The sequence below is a fragment of the Prionailurus bengalensis genome, chromosome F2 (assembly GCF_016509475.1).
Source record: "Prionailurus bengalensis isolate Pbe53 chromosome F2, Fcat_Pben_1.1_paternal_pri, whole genome shotgun sequence".
NCBI lineage: Eukaryota > Metazoa > Chordata > Mammalia > Carnivora > Felidae > Prionailurus > Prionailurus bengalensis.
Genome location: NC_057353.1, coordinates 73,662,386 through 73,677,797, shown reverse-complemented (window position 1 = coordinate 73,677,797; position 15,412 = coordinate 73,662,386). Strand labels below are relative to the sequence as shown.

The window sequence follows — 15,412 nt, the reverse complement described above, 5'->3', positions numbered from 1 at the left end:
CCCCTATGTTTATAGCAGCATGATTTATAGGAGCCAAATTATGGAAGCAGCCCAAGTGTCCAGGGATAGATGACTGGATAAAGAAGATGTAGTATGTACGTATGAGTACGTACACACACACACACACACACACACACACACACACACACCATGGAGTATTATTTATCCATAAAAAAGGTATCTTGCCATTTGCCATGACATGGCTGGAGCCAGAGAGAATTATGCTCAGCAAAATAAGTCAGAGAAACACAAATACCGTATGATTTCATTCATATGTGGAATTTAAGAAACAAAACAAGTGAGCAAAGGGAAAAAAGAGAGAGGGACAGACCAAGAAACAGATTCCTAAGTAAAGAGAACAAGATGCTGGTCAGAGGGGAGGTGGGTAGGGGGCGGAAGAAATAGGTGATGGGGACTAGGTAGTGCACTTGTCCTGATGAGCACTGGGCGACGTACGGATTTGCTGAATCACTCTCCTGTACGCCTGAGACGAGTACCACACTGCATGCTAACTACACAAGAGTTAAAATTCTTAAAAGCTGTTCAGCCCTTAGCCAGCATGCTGCTGTACCCTATCAAGGCAACAAAAAGAGCAGCAATATTTCTATGCTGCTGAAATAAAGAACAGCGGCTGCAAGGGGTGCTGGGTGGCTCGGTCGGGGTGAGCATCCATCCAACTCCTGATTTCTGCTCATGATCTCAAGGTTGTGGAGTGGAGCCCCGCGTCGGGTTCCACGCAGAGCACGGAGATGCTCGGGATTCTCTTTCTTTTCTCCCTCTGCCCTCTCCCTCACTCACGCTCTCTAAAAGAAGAATGGAGGCTGCTTACTCAGTTACAGTCAGCAAATACACAGAAAACAATGGACGGAGGGAAAAAAGAGCAGCATTAGCTGTGTAAGGGGAGAAAATCGTGTGGAGAACTTAAAGAGCTAGTGGAGGTTCTCAGGGGACAGTTCAAGTGCAGACACCTCTCACATCTGAGAGAGAAAGCAGTTCATCGGCAAGTCTACGTGAGCACCGGACCTGCCGCCAGCAAAGCATTCGGTTCTTTCACGCACACACATAATAATGAGACTCCAAAAAAGACAACAAGAGACAAGTTACTAACAATTCAGTTCTACATGAAAATTTTTCTATTACATATGTGGAGCTGCCTTCATTTCTCCTTGCAAACTGCACAATTAAGCATGTTTATGCAGGAATCATAGAACAGTTCACGTCCTCTCCACCTAGAATGACGATCCCTTCCCCCAGCCAGAAAGCAGTGACAAGACAGTTAAGGACTTAAGGACAGGACGGTACATACCATGGTTTCGATACACAATCGTCTTTCGATCCCTAAGCTTTAAATTAAGATTTCTTTCCTAGCACTTCACAAGCTGTCGTAGCATCAGATCAAACAGTAAGACACTTTTCCCCCCTTTTCTTGCTATATTGGAATGTTTCAGGTGCTACTATAAATAAATGGACCTTCATCTGAGTCTCACACAGCTCTTGTCATGCACTGGTCGTAGCGGTATTTGATTTATGCGCCACCTGCTCCCTCTTTGGTCCCTCTGCCTATTTAAGCCTTAAGTGGACACATTCCTCAAGGATCTGCCCTGAGCCTCTTTACTCTCTTTACAGCCTATCCTTCAGTAATCTCACCCACTACAAATGCGCTCTGAACGTCCTCTCAGGCATCACACACTTATCACAGCCTAAAACGGACTCAGGTTCCATCCTAATTTCCCCAATTGCTCTTTCTCCAGAAAGTTCCTATATGACTTTCAGTCCACCCCAGTGATCAAGCATGAACCAGAGCAGTTCACCCCAGTGATCAAGCATGAAACTCTGGAGGAATTCTGACTCCTCCTTCTCCCTCAACCCCTCATCCAATCAATTCTATCAACTGTACTTCCCCAGCAGTATACAGACTGGTCCACTGCAATCTGCCTCACTACCATCATCCAAGTTCAAAGCCCATCGCTCAGGCTACTGTACTTTAATAACCTCTAACAGTTCTCCCTCCAACCTTGCTTATGTGTTTCCATAGCAATCTGTGTTTCTCTTAGTAATTTGAGCTACTCTACCAACATACACGGAATGTGTATCACGGGCCAAGCACTACATCAAAAGCTACATACAGTGGTGAAGGAAACAGGTACAGGTGCTCGTAAAGCTCCCTGCCCGGTCAGCGTAATTACGTGCTCTGGACTTGTCTTCCCCACGAGACTAAGCTTCATGAGAGCAGGCATGACATCCATGATGACGCCCATTGTGCCCAGTATGAGCATACTGCTGTACCCTCAGTGTCTATGAAAACTGACTCGTAGCAGGGATTGAATAAATGTGTTGATTAAAAGACAAAATTACCAAATACGCGCGCACACACACGCACACACCTTCAAGTCTTCGCTTTCCCCAGTACCAATGACTTACTTCAACTGGCTTCTAGTTATTTCCCCCCCCATGACTCACCTCAAACACCTTCCCCAAATCCATGCTTCTCCTATCACTCCTCGGGCTTCTGACGGCACCTTGCACTCACCTCCTCTTGCAGTCTCTTCTCTAGACTCCACAGCACCATTTTAGGGTGCTTACCGCGTCCTTTGTGCTACAGCCATCTACACAAGGTTCTATTAACTCCTTAAAGCTAGAGACTGCTTTATTCATCTCTATATTCCCCACCCAGTAGGGCCCTGCCAACGTAGGCACTAAAATAATTTGCTGAATGAATGAATCCCTAAGAGAAATCCAAAGGAAAACGAGAAAACCGAAAGAGAACATCCGTGACTCCAATAACACACTGACAGCACCTATGACTGTGTGACTGAAACGACTACAAGGAGAAAGCAGACAGTTCCACTCCTGGAGGTCATCAGAGCAAAAGAGGTGAGACGCATCAGGTCGATGGCTTTGGTTTCTGCCTCTCAGTTCCTAAGCTTTTTTTTTTTTTTTAAATATTTATTCATTTTTGAGAGAGAGGAACACAGAACACGAGCAGGAGCGGGGCAGAGAGAGGATGATGCAGAATCCAAAGCAGGCTCCAGGCTCAGAGGTGTCAGCACAGAGCCCAACGCAGGCTCCAACACACGGATCGCGAGATCATGATCTGAGCCAAAGTCGGAGGCTTAACCGACTGAGCCACAGGCGCCCCTCAGTTCCTAAGCTTTTAATTCTAAAACATCTTATGTTTTTGTCTGAGGGCATAGTCTACTAAGATTATAAATTTTAAATTTTTAAAAAGCAGCCAACATTATTTCCCTACAGAAATCGAATGCAGAATCCCACAATAAAAAGCTACTCCAGCTGTGGCTGCGTCAGGTAGAGAAGCCCACCTGCTCGCTCAACAGTCCCTATTATACATTCATGGAAGACACTTTGAAAATTTTGGCTCTAAAGGTAGCTCAAGCTTCCCTTGTGCAAGCCTCCGATGTGGATCAGTAACATGGATTCTTAGGAACCAACAAGGAGAATCTGTGCCAGGGAACGGAGCTTTTGTAAAGGTAACAGAAACAGAACTGAACCGAAGCAAACGTACATCACTCTCTTCCTGCCCCTGAATTGTTCCATTTCACGCACCTGGTGCAGTAAGACAAACCTGGAGAGCCTCCCAAAGATGCTCCCATCCTCAGAAGACCAAGCAAAGAACCAGGACGGAACCAAGAGAAAAGGTGAACCAAGGAGTGGACAAGTCATGTAAGCTGTTTCTAATCAGGGCTGTGAACTGCAGAAGAAAGTGGACCTCTGACGTTCGCACAGTACAGCCCAGCTATGAGAACAAGAGAAGGCCACAGGGGCTCAGACCCCAAATCCCAGCCACTACCCATCTGCCTCGAGTGCTCTCTTGTCTGCAGAAGCCCTCCTGGAACCTCAGACAGCAAATGGTAATAATCCAAGAAGCACCTACCTTGCCCTTACACATACTGATTCTAATAACACGTTCACGAGGTATTTCTACCTCTAAAGCACAATTACGTAAGTTCTACCGCATCTAAGTATCCCTGACAGGTAGTATCATTTTCCACTTATCAGGTCAAACAGCTAGTAAAAATACTTATAACTAAGTTCATAAGTCCACTTGGGTCATATTCATAAGTGGGCCGCTCCTTTCAACTTCCAGGCCAGTCCTTCAGCCTGACACAGTACCTTCCACAAAGTTTATGAAGTCCCAGGAATTGACAATGGCAGACTTGAACACCTTGTACTTCATTTTCTCTGCCCAGCAGGAGTGAGATCCATTTAAAGTTAAGTGCATCCACAGCACAGAGAACTCTGTAGCAAATTGCCAAGACAGCTGTTCAGAAAGTCAATTAAATAGCAGGGGTGTGAAGAACACTTAGCATTACCCAGAAAACTCCGGCAGCAGGAATACCCTGGAGTTCAGCTAGTGAAAAGAAAAAGGTACAGCTGAATAACCCACCAGGTAAGAATAAAAACAAGCTAAATAAATAAATTAATAAAAAGCATTTAGGAGGACAGAGGTCTTTTTGAAGACTGCAGAGCAAAAATTTAATGCCTAATTTTAGAACACAGCAAACTCTCAATTCGGAGGTACGATGAAAAAAATCTGAGTAGTGACTCCTTCTGTAATAAAAAGAGAATCATGCTATCTAATAATCCCTGAAGTTAAAGAGCGGTAAATAAATATACAGATGGAAGAATATGACAGCCTACATGGAAAGAGGAAAAGTAACAGTAGCTCCTGTGTGCTTTAGAGCATATGCAAGAACAAGCTCATTTCAAGAACTGCACGAAGCCGGCAAATACAAATGAGAGAATTTTGACAGGTTTGACATCTTAATCATAGGAGGAATTGCCAGCGTTCATTTTACAATCATACTTCCCTAGAACTGTATTCATTCTAGAACACACAATCATTCCCCGCCCCCACTCAAAAAGACCCTGCAAACTCCTAATAAATTGAACCCACACATAATGACTCATCTTAACCTTTCAGGTTTTCATGATTGAAACCACCACTTAATAAATCAGATTTCTTCCTCCTTTCAGACTAAATTACCAATGATTAAAAAAAAAAGCCCCATCATTTTACTTCCTATTTAAGAACATTATCCACCAACCACTGTTCAAAGTAATTCCCAGCATTTTACATCTCCCAGCATAGGACAGCAATTGTAGTCAGACAACAAAGGCAGTGTTCTCCTAAGCCAGATATATATACAACCAACACTATTTGATCCATCAATCAAAATCCTCTTCCGTGGACTAAGGCAAAAGCCAGTTCAGGGCAGTATTTTAATGTTTCATTTCAGTTTTGTGAAAAAAATTTAAATTTTAAAAAAAAATTACGTTAAAGCTGTAAAGAGCCTTAAGCACCTTCTTCTGATTGTAGACTATATGCTAACTACATAGAAAATCTGAAAAACACGAATTACAAAGAAAATAAAAATAATTCATAACCTCAGCACATTCAAAAGTATCATTTTTAATGGTTGCATTAACGTTCCTCATTCAATTTCACTTCCTCATTATTGGCTACAGAAGTTTCTGTGTTTTCACCATCTTATAGATATTACTGCAATAAACATCTCAGTGCAGAAACCTTGGTACCGTCTGTTTTCAGTAATTTCTCAGGGATAGATTCCCAAAAGTGAAATTACTGGGTCAATGAACAGAAGTATTAGAGCACTTGATAAAATATTGCAGATTACTTTCCAAAAAAATCTGTACCAATTTAAACTTCTACCTTTTGTACTGTACCTCACCACCTTTGCCTGTTATTATTAAAAAGTCTTGGGGAATCTGACAATCCGAAAATGATTCCAGCTTTTAATTTGCATTTCCTTATTAATGAAATGTAATCATTTCCCCCAAAATCTTTATCAATGTTTGTACGTAGACTTTTATAAGCATAGGTGTATGCTTTAACCACACAGAATTGGTGTCCTCCTTGGTTTAGAAAAAAACTGCAAATATCGAATTTTTTATGTTTCACATTAGCTTTAAAATTTTTTTTTTTTTTCAATGTTTATTTATTTTTGGGACAGAGAGAGAGAGAGCATGAACGGGGGAGGGGCAGAGAGAGAGGGAGACACAGAATCGGAAACAGGCTCCAGGCTCCGAGCCATCAGCCCAGAGCCTGACGCGGGGCTCGAACTCACGGACTGTGAGATCGTGACCTGGCTGAAGTCGGACGCTTAACCGACTGCGCCACCCAGGCGCCCCTCACATTAGCTTTAAATCCTTTACATCTTTAGCCACAGATTTTTGTAATACTTCCATCGTGTATCCTTCTATCCCATATGAAGGCAGTATGAAGGGTATGTAGCTGTGAACACCCCTCCAGGATTCAGATGACCCAGGTTCTGGCAGCACCCCATTACCCAGCTGACTGGCACACTTAACCTACTTGGTTTAACCTTCCTCTTAATGATTGCACTAAATGTTCTTTTTAGCTGTAAAATTCAATTCAATTTCATTTTTCCCTCTCCGGTGATCCTACAGTTCCTAAATGAACTCTCTTTATACATGCTGAATTTAGAAAAGCCTTTGTGAATATTCATCTACATTATAAGAAAAGGTTTCAGTCGGCTAGCTGAGAGGTAAGAAAAAATTATAAAAAGCATGTAAAATAGGGGGCAATAAAGTAGAAGAAAAAAGTACTTAGAATATACACAAACATATACAAATATAAAACATATACAAGTACATAAAGTACATATAAAATATATAAACATTTTTTTAATTTAAAAAATAAAAATTAGAACCAACAATTCTAAGTCTTTACAAAATAATGACATGGGGGCACCTGAGTGGCTCAATCAGTTAAGCATCAGACTCTTTGATTTCGGCTCAGGTCATGATCTGAGATCACCCCCAGTCGGACTCCGTGCTGGGCACGAAGCCTGCTTAAGATTCATTCTCTCTCTCTCTCTCTCTCTCTCTCCCCACCTCTCTCCCCCACCTGGTCCTTACACACAGGAGCGCACACACTCTCTCTCAAAAACAAACAAATAAAATTAAAAACGGCATGATATATTTGGCAAACGATGATATTCTTCTACAACCTGAATTACAAAGCTTTGGTCGAAGAACAACTGCCATTCTGGTGATCTCCATTTCTGCAGGGGATACATCTCAGTATGCTTTTGAATCTCTTGAAACTATGCAAAAGTTTACATGAAAATCTGCTTTCATCAGATTCTCAACAGGGTTTGTTTTGCAAAAATATTGAAGAAGCCCTAACCTAGACAAACAGCTCACATCTTATCTACTGGTCCACACTTTCCTCCTTAAAGTGGGGGGAGCCATACTGGGATTTTCTGTGCCCTCTTCTCCATTTCTGAGAATGCCAGGAACCTGTTTCCTTCAACATCAATAACACCTTCTACTAACACTATCGGATAAGGAGGTACTCGTTGTCTACACAGGGGCTCCTCCAAAGGAGTTTAAAGTGGAGTTTGTAACAGAACTAGTTCATACAGAAAGACTGTCTGATTCATAAGTACAATAAAAATACCTACACAGTGATTCCTTCTTTAGTAAAAATTGGAATCATGTTATCTAATAATACCTAAAGGAAGGTGGACAGCAGTAAATAGATATGCAAAGGGAGGATATGACAGACTACATGAAATCAGATCTGTCCACTGCAATCTATCCCATGCCTACAGAAGGCTGTTGATGACAACTGGGTCATTCCATACCAAAGCAGAGCTATGTAATGGGTAATATGTAGCTTTCTCCTAAGATAGTACCTTCATTGGACTCAGGAAAAAAAGGGCCTCTGCCTCCCAAAACAATGGACTTTTTTTCGTTTAGAGGGATTTGTGGGCTAGCGAGCGGAGAGGCAATATTAGAAATCACTGCCTAGAAAACCAGAGAAAGATGCACTTGCTGGTTCAAGTTGCTCACTCCAGATCACCCACCGTGGCAGATAAGTTCTCCAGAAAGCTGGGCTTACTCCGCCCACCTACCCCTGTATCCACATGGTATAGCTCTGGAAGGTACTTAGAACTGTGTGGAAATCTTGAGATGGAAAAGCAAGGTATGGGCAAAGGGGAACCTGCCTAGGTTCCCCAAAGTTGCCCGACAAGGTCAAGGGTCTTTCCTGACCCTGACTCTGACCTGACCTTACAGCTCACTACTGACTAGATCAGACTGCAGGTTCCTTTGGGCCTTCAGGTTGAGAAGGCAATGTCTACAGGGACCCTGGATAGGAGAGCAGGCTGGGCTGCAGGAAGAGTCTGATCTATAACATTTAAATATTTAAATCAGTGGTTCTCAACCCAGGGACAATGATGACTCCCCCAGGGGACATTTGGCAACGTCTGGATACAGATTTGACTGCCACAACTTTGGGGAACAGGGAGATTTACTACTAGCCTCCAGTGGGTAAAGGCCAAGTTGCTGCTAAACCCCACAAAGCACACAGCAGCCCTCACCTCCCAAACAAAACATTCATTATCCAGTCCAAGACATCAACAGAGCAAAGTTTGAGAAATCCTGATTAAGACTACAATTTTCAAGCTTCCATCTGTATTCTTAGCCTGACAATGTTAGAGGCAGGCCTGCTAAGAACCTAATCATGAATTATAGAACTCTCATAACACTGTTTTAATGGGAAAAGGTTTAGTTCAGCTTTTGGTATCCAAAGAATAACTTCTGTGACTCCAGTTAAGATTCACTGATTCAACGTTTACCAAGCACCTGTTATGTAACTAAGCACAGTGCTGAGCAAAAGTAATGGTGAAACTGATAGTATCTGGTAGACCCAACTCCTGCCTGGCTCAGAACAGTGTAGGACGAAAAAAAGCTAGGACTCTGAAGCCAGACCCACCTGTTCCAATCCCAGCTCTACCATTCACTGTAATCAGGCAAACTGCTTAACTCTTCCTGGACTTCAATCTCTCCATTTCCATAATATGTCAATCAGGGCTTCCCACAAAGTAGAAAATAATGAAATAAGGCATTTCCCATAAAGCACAAAGTATACTGCCTGGCACGCAACAACATTCAATAATTAATTCTCTATTACTAACAGCAAGTTTTAAGTTTCTATAAAGTAATCAGTCTATTGGAAATGGCCAGTATGCCTATAAAGAGGACAGTCAGTGACTGTGACCGCATGAACACAGTTTTGGTCAAGTTCATTCATGGCATACAAGATCCTTCAAGTTCTGGCTCCTATCTCTTCCAGCCTCACCTCCCACCATCTACACCCTCTTCGATGTCCCATGCCCCATGAGTGGGGACAGACTGAAAGATGAGATCTAGTAGTCACCAGTCTCAGGCCAAAGGTCACTGTGAGAAAGAAAATTCTTCAGTTGGGACTCTGGCAGTACACACAGGTGCTGGGTGGAAGGGGGAGGAGAGGTGCACAGAACCAATGAACACAAAGAGCTCACAAGCCAGGAATACGTCATTTGCTGGTAATGCATTTCCAGATGGAACCTCTCCACCCAGCATGCATCTTTCGCTTCACAATTCATCAGTACTTGCACCTCTTTCATAAGAACAGACTGAAAAATAAGTCAAATATAATCAGCCTCATGGGTGGGGAAAAAAACAAACATGAAGTGACCACATTACCACAGCTTAACAAATCTGACCAGGTATCAATGCCGACATCTAAATGAGAAAAGAAAGCATTAACCACAAATTACTGAAAGTATAGTTTGTAGCAAACAATGGTTACGAGTTTCAGTTCCCCTTAGCCAACATACAATAATGTTACATAGATTATAAAAGAGCACGTTTTACTGAACCAGTTTCGAGGCAACTGTCAGCTCGGGAACCCCTTTCACATAAGCAGTTTCACTAAAACGGGAAGGCTGTGCCTACAGAACCAAGTATCCTCTGAATACACCGGTGAAACCCTCAGCCTTCTTTGCCCGGAGTCCTGCGGCAAGACAGAAGCAAAGGCAAAAATGTCAAATTTTCTTAGAAGTTTACATGCCTGACTTAAGTTTTGGCTAAACTCACTTTTATCTTCATGTAATCGCAGGGAATAAAGGGGGGGGGGAGGGTAAACTACTATCAACGTGGTGCTAAACACCAAAACTAAACCTCATCTACACTCCTCGCGGTGAAGGATTCTAGGGACTGGATGTGTGCTGGAGCCCTGGCTCTGTTCCAGGTGTGACCTTAGCCACGTCACTGAGGCTCGTGGGGGTCTCAGTCTCCTGAAACGAAAAAGAAAATAAAATGGCTGGATTAAGCTGTAACATCGCTTCCACTCCAATTCCGACTCAGGGTCTGACAATCTTTAAGATCAAAATGTTTCTTCACGGTCCTTCAAAGGAGAAGCTGAAATAAAGGCCTTTAGAGACATGATGTATCAAATTGTAGGCTTGTAGGTTTGAAAAGACCATTTAGTGAAACATTCTTAAAATCTGTGCTTAGTGATTACTGCAAACGACTGGCTGAATATAGTGACATAACCACAGAATTATTCCTGTCGCGGCAGCTTCCTGTCAGGCATCCTTCCAGGTAGCTGCTTTCTGCAAAAGAGTTGCCGGCTCTCCAAAATAATTCCAACGAAGCTACTAGTTAACATTCATGTGATAATGCAATTGCTTAGCCTTCAGGGGTATACCACGCTCCATCAGATTCTGCTTATTAACACCGGTTTCAATGACTGACAGTATCAATATTCCAAATTAGCAACCAAACAGCAATAGGAGAATAATTCGAAGGCTGAGAGCAAGGGTCACTTTCAGAGTTCTAGTCTGAGAGACCCTAGTGTTCATCCCCAAGAGAAAAGCAATACATTCATTCACTAAAGCTTTAAAGGATTAACGGGTCCAGCTTGCAACTGAGCCTCTGAACTCATTTGACATTTAAAAAAGATAAATTAAAAAGTTCAGTTGATTTGGAGAGAGATTCCTTCCTAAAAACATCCCCAAAGAAAGTGCCTATGTTGACATTTATTCTCCACGCAGGATTTCTAAGAAGTACCACGGTCCACTGAACTATCCCAGCAATGCTGGTGGTTCTCGCCACGAAGAGGGACAAAAGGCAGCGTGAACTCAACCACTTCACCTGAGTCCTGCCAGCTGGTACTAGGTGTTTACGCAATCACAGAAACTGTACCACAACAAATACGACCAACGATAATGAGAGATAACTCAAACATTTCACTAGCCTTCCAATCAGACCATAAAATCCGCATCGCTAACTATGCAAATACGCCATGGTTCATCCTTGCCTCATTTTGCATTGTAAATGGGGCACCTGAATGGCTCAATCAGTTGAGCATCCAACTCTGGGTTTTGGCTCAGGTCATGATCTCCTGGTCCTGAGATTGAGTCCTGCATGGATCTTTGCTTGGGATCCTCTCTCTTCCTCTCTGCCCTTCCCCCCACTCGTGTGTGCAAACACAGGCACCCTCTCTCAAAATAAACATTTGGGGAAAAAAAAAAAAAGAGACACAAGTTTTCTGAATCCTCTCCATGAGGCTAGATAATCTTAGCACTAAAAATTTAATTTCACAGCATAACTTATATTGCCATTTGACCAATAAATTCCACTTGAAGCCTTAACTTTCAAAGGTAGGTGTTTACACCGCCTCTCCCTTTTCCTTTCTCAAAGTAAGATTAGCACAATGCTCATCTCAAATATTCCTGGATAACAAGAACATACATTCAGAAATCATAAACAATATAAAAGAAATAACAATAATGATGATGATGATATTCCTCCAGTCTAGAGGAATACAATTAAAACATAAGTTGACATACTTAAGGAACACAAACTTCAAGACCATGAGTTAAGGACACACATTACTGTGCTCAGAACACAAAATCCACCTTACCCACATAAATAGGGCGAGTTAAAAGTAATCGTTCCATCAAGATCATTTAAAGATTTGCCACAGCATCACATAAACCTTTTTCAATATCCGGAAAAAAAATTCCTCTTTACCCGCCAGTAAACAAAACATGCATTTGAGGCTGACCTGGAAATCCAGTGTCCCTTTATGTCTACCAAAATAAGGACAGTTAGGAGTTATGGATTCTAAAAAATGTGAGCTAACTGGAAGCGTATTTTCAAGTGTTTACAGATTTTACAATATGAAACGCTTACTCAAAAGAGCCCTAATTGAAAACAGTTTCAAATCCATCATCTTCATGCTTCCTCTCCGTGCAAAACTAGGGAATTTCCTTAGTTTGCACAGACACATATGGGCCACTAGGTTTCAAGTCACAATGCAATTCTCCGGGTCGTTTTAAAATGGGTCATTAGTAATACTGTCCTACCCCGTCTGTCCAAATGTCCCCAACACGCAATGTTTTTCAAACTTCAGAGTCCCTCAGTAACACTTATTAGGCCACTTATTAAACACGCAGATTCCGGGGCCCGAGCTGCGGGGTCAATGTGCCTTGGGAAGAACCCCAAACAGCGCTTGTAATCAGCAGCCAAGTGAATCGGAAGCAGGTGGTCCAACAGCCACACTTTGGGGCACAGAAGCCTAACAAGTTCCCAAAAGAGCACCTACTTCAGCCACCTCGGCGAGTTACCAACGGGGAGAAATTCAAGCTGCTGGGACTTCGCGAGCCTGGAGGAGGGGCTCTGGGCCGGGCCGGACCCCCCAGGAACCCCGCGTCCCACCAGGCGACGCCTTGCCCCCCCACCCCCCGAGGAAGTCAGCAGGAGACGGCGCAGCGACCGCGGTGACTTCCAGCATTTCCATAAAGTCTTACGGAGCTGGGGACAGAGCCTGGACTTCGAAGTCCCACAGGTCTAGGTTACTCCGGCTCTCCCACTTACTCCCCGGGCATGCTTAACGCTCGGGCCTCAGTTTCCCCGTCCGTGCAACGGACTCACGCCTCCCCGCGGGCAGGCTGAGCCGAAACGAAAGTAACTCGCCGGGCGGCTGGCACTTCCTGGCTCTCCCTGGCTCGCCCCCGTCCGGCCCGGCTTCCCCGCCGCCGCAGCGGGCCACCCGGGAGCGCGCGCTGCGCGGGCCGCCGCCTCCCAACGCCCCCCCGCCCGGCCCGACCCTCGGCCGGCCACTCACGGGTGGGCATGGTGACCCCGAGCCGCGCTCGCCGCCGCACCCAGGCTCAGCGGGGCCGCGCAGGGCGCGCCGACGGCACCATGGCGGGCCGGCGCCGGGCCGCGGAGGCCCCGACCGGGCGCAAGGCGAAGGGCGGCCGGAGCGGACGCGGAGCCCGCGGCTCACGCAACGAGGCCAGCGACAGCCGCCACCGCCGGCCCAGCCGCGCGCCGGACGCCGCGTTGGGCGTCCCCACGCTCTGACGTCAGCACGCCGCCGCCGCCCCGGCCCCGCCCCCGCCCTACGGCCGAGCCCCGCCCAGGAGCGGACCCGAGCGGCCGGGCGCGGGCGGAGGTGGGGGACTTGGAGAGAAAGTGTCGCCTAGAGTAACTTCGAGCTTCGTTTTGTCGTTTGCATGAGTCCTTACTCGCGGTACGTCAGCGATATTTGTTGCACCGCCTTATAATGTCTGTGAGGGTGTGCGTGATTGCATCGAGGGCATGAGTAGACCTTTTTTTTTTTTTTTTTTTTTTAGCAAACTGTTGAACTTGCAGTGCGTTCTGATTCTCTGAAAGCATGATTTGAGACGCACTGAGGTCGTTCGGGGTGATGGCTGAGCACTTTTTTTGAGAGGACAGAAAATGTAATTTCCTCTTGCTCCTACTGGTGACTTTCAGAGACATTATAAGCCTCAGGAGGCATTATATGCCACTTGGCTGTGCCACTTTTCTTGACTCTTGAGTGCCATCAGTAATCGTTGTGTCTAATAGTCACCACACTGAGCGAACACCTGGAGCCTAGAACATTCGGCACAGCACGTAGACTTTGCTAGGCCCCGTGGGCAGTGGACCGTATGCATGGAGAAATAGAAGCAAGCCACAGAGGTCTAAAACATTCTCAAAGAGGTTCAGGATTTTTTGATGCCTGATTCACTTGGGAACCTGTCAAAAAGCAGATTCGTAGGTCTTGAACTAAATCCACTGAATGACACGTTTCAAATAAGTATTTAAATTTGAGAAACTTCTTCTTTGAAAGCAGTGCCAGCGTTCTAAGGTTAAGAAATGATACTGTGCAGGGGGGGGCTGGGTGGCTCAGTGGGTCGTGCATGGGACTTCAGAGCAGGTCATGATGTCAGGGTTTGTGAGTTCGAGCCCTGCGTCCAGCTCTGTGCTGACAGTGCAGAGCCTGCTTCGAATCCTCTGTCTCCCTGTGTGTGTCTCTCCCCTCCCCCCCCACCCCCCCACTGCTTGTGCTCTGTCTCTCTCGCTCCTTTTCAAAAATAAATAAACATAAAAAAGAGCCAGTCACAGAAGCAGATGAGAGGAGATTGTATACAGTGGATATACACCAGACTGTCTCTTGCTAAAGAGTAAATGCCAAACTACCAAGTACTTGGAGGACCCTTCAATACACTGGTGCATATTTTTATCATCTCTAACATCTTTCCTGCTCTCAGTTTTTGCCCTGAGACTTTCACAGTATCTTAACTTGCCTCTCCACTTTCCCCATTGACTCCTAATTAAACTGCCATCAGTGCTTACAGTCCACCACCGGACTAGGCACTTTTCAGAAACCGGCAAAAACCATAGTCCGTATTTCTGTATCCCCTGCCTGGCACACCGTTTGGGGGCTAGGACATTTTAATTTAGTAACTACTTAACGACGTCCATATGTATTCAATGAATATGGGGGGAGAAAGCAGGTAAAATAGAACTAGTTAATGAACAACCTTGCAAGCTGGAAATTTGTCCTTTAGGAAACCATTCTAGGTTCTCTGTGAGAACAGTGACATTAAATAATCAGAAGCCGGGTTCTGTGGAGTATACACCGTGACATTAACCTTGGAGGGGAGTCCTTAGGACTGACACTGAAGGGAGCATTCGGTGCCTCGTCTTAGTGGTGGCTGTGAAAAAGGAATGAGCTGAATCTTACTGCAGCAGAAAAATCCCTGGGAGTTGTCGGCTACTGGCTTGGGACCAAAAGAGAGGCATCTGTTAGTTATGTAACTCCAAGGCTGGACTAAGGAAACGAATGATACTGGGAGAGCAGTAGACAAGTTGGGAAGGAATGTTGCTTTGGGGAGGGGTGTGAACAGAGGATGTGAGTTTCTCCTTGACACATTAAGCTCCATGTGGCATCTTTGCTTAGTTCTGAAGGCAGTGAATAGTTCTGAAGGCAGCTGGGCATACCAGGCTGAGGCAGGTGGAGGGATCTCAAGGTTGGAGATTTGGGAAGCTTTGGCCCACAGACAGGAGCTAAAGCCAGGAGTCAGAGAAAGCCTGCCGAGGGAGGGTGTGGAGCCAAAGAAAGATAGAAGAGATCCAAAGGGCACAGTGCCCTGTAAGCCGAAGGAGGATATGGTTCCAAAGGACAGACATCTCTGCTTACATTACTCAAAAATGATGCAAATCCCAAAGGCCCTGAGAGAGTCTGGCCCGTAATGAGTTTGGTTCTTTTTTTCTTTCT

At 44.8% G+C, this 15,412-nt stretch overlaps 1 protein-coding gene and 1 long non-coding RNA gene across 6 annotated transcripts in view; one reads left to right on the top strand and one right to left on the bottom strand.

Annotated features, from left to right (window-relative positions):
- The window catches only part of EFR3A (EFR3 homolog A), a 107,049-nt gene extending 93,841 nt beyond the window's left edge, over positions 1-13,208 (bottom strand). For 2 of the 3 annotated variants that reach the window (XM_043601777.1, XM_043601780.1), the window contains exon 1: positions 12,968-13,208. In XM_043601777.1, the coding sequence (XP_043457712.1) occupies positions 12,968-12,977 (10 nt within the window). In that variant the 5' untranslated portion in view covers positions 12,978-13,208. The remainder of the gene's footprint in view (positions 1-12,967) is intronic. The other variant, XM_043601778.1, reaches the window with a different exon arrangement.
- A 57-nt stretch (positions 13,209-13,265) lies between these two features.
- Positions 13,266-15,412, top strand: part of LOC122495823 — an 80,402-nt gene continuing 78,255 nt past the window's right edge. For all 3 annotated transcript variants that reach the window (XR_006300614.1, XR_006300615.1, XR_006300613.1), the window contains exon 1: positions 13,266-13,378. This is a non-coding gene — a long non-coding RNA (uncharacterized LOC122495823). The remainder of the gene's footprint in view (positions 13,379-15,412) is intronic.